The 6,565-nt window shown below is 44.8% G+C and overlaps 1 protein-coding gene across 1 annotated transcript in view; it reads right to left on the reverse strand.

Annotated features, from left to right (window-relative positions):
* DNAI1 (dynein axonemal intermediate chain 1) overlaps window positions 1-6,352 on the reverse strand; it is a 265,393-nt gene extending 259,041 nt beyond the window's left edge. The window contains exons 1-4 of the mRNA XM_029913866.1: window positions 6,308-6,352; window positions 5,543-5,617; window positions 2,047-2,145; window positions 818-898 (exon numbers count right to left, since the gene is read on the reverse strand). Coding sequence (XP_029769726.1) covers window positions 818-898; window positions 2,047-2,145; window positions 5,543-5,617; window positions 6,308-6,352 — 300 coding nt within the window. The remainder of the gene's footprint in view (window positions 1-817; window positions 899-2,046; window positions 2,146-5,542; window positions 5,618-6,307) is intronic.
* Window positions 6,353-6,565: the final 213 nt, after the last annotated feature.

A 6,565-nucleotide genomic window follows, 5' to 3' on the forward strand; every position in this document is an offset into this window, starting at 1 on the left:
AAGGAAGTTTTGCGCCCTAGGCGAAACTTCCACCTTGCGCCCTGCCCAGCCCCGCAGCAGCTTCCCCCCCCCACACCGAGGTGACCCCCCGCAGCAGCTCCCCACCCCAGCTCACCTCTGCTCCGCCTCCTCCCCGAGCACGCCGCCCCCGCTCTAATTCTCCTCCCCTCCCAGGCTTGCGGCGCCAAACAGCTGATTGGCGCTGCAAGCCTGGGAGGCGGGAGGAGTGGAGCGGCAACCGCGCGCTCGGGGAGGGGGCGTAGGAACGATGTAAAAAAAAATTGGGGGCACCGCTTTTTGGCACCCCCAAATCTTGGCGCCCTAGGCAACCGCCTAGTTTGCCTAAATGGTAGCACCGGCCCTGTCTGCAGCTCAGGCTGGTGACTAATTTCCCCACTTTGGCCCTGAATTGGCATTGATTGCACAAAACATGTTTTTGAACGCTCATATATTTTCATGAGACTGGAACATGCTATGAAGATATTGAGTTATAAATGCACTACTGACTGTAAAGAATCCTCTCTCTCCTCTCACCACTACTGAATGAAATAATTTATCAGCTGAGATTAGCTGCACTAATTACATTCCCTTTCAGAACTTGTTGAGTAACTGCCATCTCCTGTTTCTGCATAGCCAATTATGTTAATGTTTATAGACTTTTATCCTCTACAAAAGCCCTTGAGGAACTGATAGTAGTATATGGAAAATAAAGTAAATCCACACTAAAATACAAGTTACCTTGTTATACATTAAGCTAAGCACAAATCAATAAATGGCACCCACCAGAACCTGGATTTACAGACCATTCTGCACTTACCTTAAAGCTGTATCGGACGATATTCTGGGGAGCATGTGGATTATTGGCTGTCAGGATGCGTGTAACTTCCTCTTTTAATTCCTTTGGAATGGAAAAACAGAGCCATAAATACAGGCCCGCTCTTAAAGCTGGAATAGTAACATATAGTATAAAATGTTGGGGGGAGGGATAGCTCAGTGGTTTGAGCATTGGCCTGCTAAACCGAGGGTTGTGAGTTCAATCCTTGAGGGGGCCACTTAGGGATCTGGGGCAAAATCAGTACTTGGTCGTGCTAGTGAAGGCAGGGGGCTGGACTCGATGACCTTTCAGGGTCCCTTTCAGTTCTAGGAGATAGGTATATCTCCATATATTATTATAAAAAGATCTCCAGGTTCCTCAGGCTCATTTCCGTTATGTTCAAACTGCAATGGGCGTCTCAGCAAAAGGTGTTGCTTCCAGGAGGAACAATGGCTGTGGCAAAGTTAGTTCAGAATGTGCCAAGTTAGGGCCCCATCTGGCAACCACTACTGGGCATAATGCTTACTACCAGGGGTAGCTCCATTCACTTCAAAGGGATTACTTAGAGCAAGTCTACACTTCAAGCTGTAAGCACTAAGCACAGTAGTCAGTGTTTGCAGCATTGGCCTCTTGGTTAATAACAGCACCTTTTTTTATAGAGAATAGGAGGACTGGCGGGGGCGGGGGGGGGGAACGGAACACATCTCTCTTCTGTTGACCCTATGGAGATCACAGTGCAAAGTATGAAGAACCTAAGGCTGTGTCACTTTTATATGGCCCACCCTTTGCAGCGGGGATCCCGCTTTGAGCAGAGAATCTGGAGGCAGTTGTGGACAGGGATGTGCCTGGCTCTGTGGTTCCATTGGAGCCATGCTGCCAAGGAGCAAGGCCAGAGCTCTAGGACCCTCAACACAAAAGGCCCCAGAATCCTCCTGGTCCCTGGGATGCTCAGGGCTTGTTGGTTGACCTTATGGGCTGTTCCACCAGGGGAAACCCTGTTCCACTACCCCAATGGAAGAACAGGGGAGAAATCTTCTCCTCAAGGACATTTTCTCTCTTCTAACCCATTGGCTCCAGAAGGTTCCTTCAGGTAATGCTCTCCAGCTCGTACTGCTGAAGGCAATTTTGTTTTAAATGGCGGAAATAGTGCACTAAAAACTCGGTGAAGTGTTTGCAGGGATTCTGCTTTTGTGTAAACAACCCATGAAAACCCCAAATACTCTTTTACTCACAGCTTCGGTCAACTCCAGTTGGTCCGGGGGTTTGAGTAGAGTTTTTGACAGTGTCCATTCATCTGCCCCCTCTCCCACTTCAGTGGATGCATCTTCATCCTACCACAGGAGCAACAAACCCATTAATGCACTGAGATGGGGACGGTTTCAGAGGTGTGAGGGGATGGAAGTAGGGAAGCAGCTGATTCCATTCATTCTCTAAATGAAGCTTTGGCCAGTCTTAGCTAACACAGACCTTGTGGGCCTTGAAAGGTGCGGAGTTGCCATAGCTGCCACTGAATGAACCTACGAGGTGCTCAGCACTTCTTAGGATCATAAGAACGGCCATACTGGGTCAGACCAAAGGTCCATATAGCCCAGTATCCTGTCTTCCAACAGTGGCCAATGCCAGGTTGTTGCCCTGGATTTGAGGGGTGTATATATCCCAGAATGTGATCAAGCTAATTGCAATTATATTATGTGCACTCAGCCACTATGAATTAATGAAACAGAACACCACATATTGGACGGTTAATTTGGAGACAGGCTTTCAGAAGCAAGGTCATAACTACTGGCAGTTTTGCTGATCAGTATGGGAGGAGGGGAAGAAAAAGTAAACAACTGAGAGTGAAAAAAGATATATGGATGGACAGCCTTGAGTCTAGATGCCTCTGATATTAAAGTTAGGAAAAGTGATGACTTAGTAGGGATCATTATGACCTATGTGTTTAGTAGAAGTTAGTTATAAAAAGTTCAGATAACAGAGTGTATTTGGGAGCAGTCCTTGGGAGCTATCCTGGGAGAGGCGTTTTCCTGACATATTTACTCCCCGGCAGGAAGGTGTTTGGCCAGCACTGACCTGTCGTTGATTACTCAACACTGTCTCAGAATATAGGTAAATATCTGGGATGTTCTAAACCTATTGCTTATGTCTGTGTGTGCTTAAATCTAATAACTGCAGTGTTAGACAAAAGCATGCTGACTTGCATTTCCCCTTGATCAGACAGAATTGCTGAGTTCCTGTTGATTTATTCCTTTCACCGCCTGGAGTGAAATAGTTCAGTTGCCCCTGTTGGGGGTTCTGGTAACCCTGGGTAACAAGGTGCCCCATTGGGAATGAACAGAACAGGTAATCATCAAGTGATCCATCCCCTGTCGTTCATTCCCAGCTTCTAGCAAACAGAGGCTAGAGACACCATCCCTGCTCATCCTGACTAATAGACATTGAAGGACCTAAGCGGGGGGGAGAGGTAGAGACGCTGGAGGGTAGGGATAGGGACCAGAGTGACCTAGACAAATTGGAGGATTGGGCCAAAATAAATCTGATGAGGTTCAACAAGGACAAGTGCAGAGGGCTGCATTTAGGATGGAAGAATCCCACGCACCGCTACAGGCTGGGGACCGACTGGCTAAGCAGCAGTTCTGCAGAAAAGGACCTGGGGATTACAGTGGACGAGAAGCTGGATATGAGTCAGCAGTGTGCCCTTCTTGCCAAGAAGGCTCACGGCATATTGGGCTGCATTAGTAGGAGCATTGCCAGCAGATCGAGGGACGTGATTATTCCCCTCTATTCGGCACTGGTGAGGCCACACCTGGAGTATTGCGTCCAGTTTTGGACACCCCCTCTCCCCCACTACAGAAGGGATGTGGACAAATTGGAGAGAGTCCAGCAAAGGGCAACAAAAATTATTAGGGGGCTGGGGCACATGACTTACGAGGTGAGGCTGAGGGAACTGGTCTTCTTTAGTCTGCAGAAGAGAAGTCGGAGGGGGGGATTTGATAGCAGCATTCAACTGCCTGAAGGGGGGTTCCAAAGAGGATGGAGCTCGGCTGTTCTCAGTGTTGGTAGATGACAGAACAAGAAGCAGTGGTCTCAAGTTGCAGTGGGAGAGGTCTAGGCTGGATATTAGGAAACACTATTTCGCTAGGAGGGTGGTGAAGCACTGGAATGGGTTACCTAAGGAGGTGGTGGAATCTCCATCCTTAGAGGTTTTTAAGGCCCGGCTTGACAAAGCCCTGGCTGGGATGATTTAGTTGGGGTTGGTCCTGCTTTGAGCAGGGGATTCGACTAGATGACCTCCTGAGGTCTCTTCTAACCCTAATCTTCTGTGATTCTTCCTCCATGAATTTATCTAGTTCTTTTTGAACCCTGATCAGGCCCTTGGTTACTGTCAAAGTTGCTTGTCATGTCTGAAGATCTTTTCTTTCCCTTTTCATAACAAGAGCAACAGTTTTTTCATTTAATCTTCACAATTTAAAAAATGACAACTCTAATTTTCTTGCTCGTATTACACCCAATCTCTAAGAGAGCCATATGCAGAACATATTATATTGATGCTCTAAATTGAAACTGCTCAATGGCTCAGTAAAGGACCAGCAGTTATTTCTAAAGTGTTGTTACATAAGCTACACCTAGAAATTATTTCAGATATAAAGATTTAGGGATCATATTGTAGGCAGAGCAATGTTAACCGTTTTCTTGTAAAGGTCAGCAGGCGTTACACCACAGTACAAGCAAACATCCTATCTGCATGGCCATAGCAAAGAGAGATGCTTTCACTGGGGTGCTTGATGGTGTTATTATGTTACATCACTAATAGAAAAGTGATCGCTGTAGGGATTAATTTCAATTCCTTTTCATTACCATTATGCTTGCAGAGCACCAAGTCACTGATTAAAGGGTATAACAGCTTGGGGCAGTTTTTCCCCCTTAAATTGGAATGTCTAATGAGTTGAATTTAAAATCAATCAATCTTTCTTTTAAATACAGTTGTCTCCGTTCTATTAAACTGTATATCTCTTAGTCCAGAGACATGCAACCTCTGGCCTTAAAGCCATGTACAGAGTTTAAACTTCTCATGCATGCCACGTCTCCGGCACAGTGACTGCAATAATGATCATATGAATGCTGCCTGCCACACAAGGCAGCAAGGGGAATGCTCAGCAAACTAAACAAAGACCCTTGGATCCTGCCCCATCCCTCCGAACAGCCATGAAGATGCTTCAGTGAGACGGGAACACTCACACAAACACCCCAGTTCCATTTGACGCTGTGAGCCAAAATACAATCACAGTGTAAGACCCTAATGATGCGGTGTTATGGTTTCTGGGGTCTGCTGCCTCAGTATAAGATTATTATTTGTACAACACCATAAGAGTACAAAGCACTGTACAATATCTACATATGCCTAGCAATGATTGATGATAACTGTGGGGTCCATTGAGCATGGCCAGGCAATGCTATGTTGGCTACATGCAATGTACCAAGGAAACTCACCGTTTGCACATTCTAGTTTTCTTGCTTTAGTTTTAATTTCCATTTTATACTCTAATTTGCTGATGTAATTCCCTTCTTAATGAGAGTCTAGAACAACCCTCTATTGCTAAATAAATTTAAATGTCACCAGTTATACCAAGTTGGCCATTATTGAAATGGAATCTACTTTGCTTCTCATGGATGTAGAGAAATGGAGTCACTCAGAAAGTTTGGGATTTGGTGACAAGTTGTGTCTCTTACCCGTTTTTTTGAGGTGCTTTTGGCAGTCCTTGATTGTACCGCCTTAACTGCTGGTCCTATTTGTCCACCTTGGCTCTAAAACAAATATACACAAAATGTAAAACCAATGTAGAAGTTTATAACCACTTTCCTGATATAACCAAAGCAGAATAAGAACTGAGAAGAGCCCACCAAGGTTTGTTACAATAATGACTAATATTTCTATAGCATCTTCATCCAAGGATCCCAGTACATTCTACAAACGGATTCAAAATTCTATATCTGAATCATTTCACCCCCCACTGAAAAGCAGCCACTTCTGGACTATAACAAACTAGCAATTTAATAGCACGCAGGAACACTGTGTGACAGTTCAGGATAGAAACTGAACAATTCCATATGAAATTGAAACCAAAGGAGAAATTTAAGCCTGAAGAACGTAATTATGAAATTTAGCCAGGTCACCAGTGCTGTTATTCCTGCTCTTTCAAAAAATATGCCATAGGATCCACAATGGCCAAAAATGCCATTTTAAAAGGTATATTGAATGCATCTAGGGAACAGAACACATCCTGTTTGGCAGGAAGATGGACATGATGACTTTAATATGACTTTCCCATCTCTTATATCTATAATTCCATTATTTGTTAGGCCTCTAGAATAGGAATTCTGCAGACAAATCATTTTAAATGATGACACATGGGGTAGCACAGATTATACTAGACCAAGGTTTTCTCCTGAAACTTTCACTGTTGTTTGCCCTTGCCACAAGATAAGACACGCTACCGACACTAGAAAGGTCTCAGGGAAGTTTATTCTGGAAAAGGGCATCTCAGAACGATAATGTATGGGCAGATCTATGCATTCCTTTTGTTCAGAAAATGGGGAGTCGTGACACAGAGTCCCATTGGTGGCTCACTACTCTGTATCAGCAACTCTTGGCAGGCCGGAAAAACTTACTACACCTAACACATTACTGTCATAGTATTTATCTGTCAAGAATGTTATGGAGATATAAAATGAAAGCTGGTGACACACTGGTCA

Source organism: Terrapene carolina, unplaced genomic scaffold (genome assembly GCF_002925995.2).
Source record: "Terrapene carolina triunguis isolate 2854851 unplaced genomic scaffold, T_m_triunguis-2.0 Scaffold998, whole genome shotgun sequence".
Taxonomy (NCBI): domain Eukaryota; kingdom Metazoa; phylum Chordata; order Testudines; family Emydidae; genus Terrapene; species Terrapene triunguis.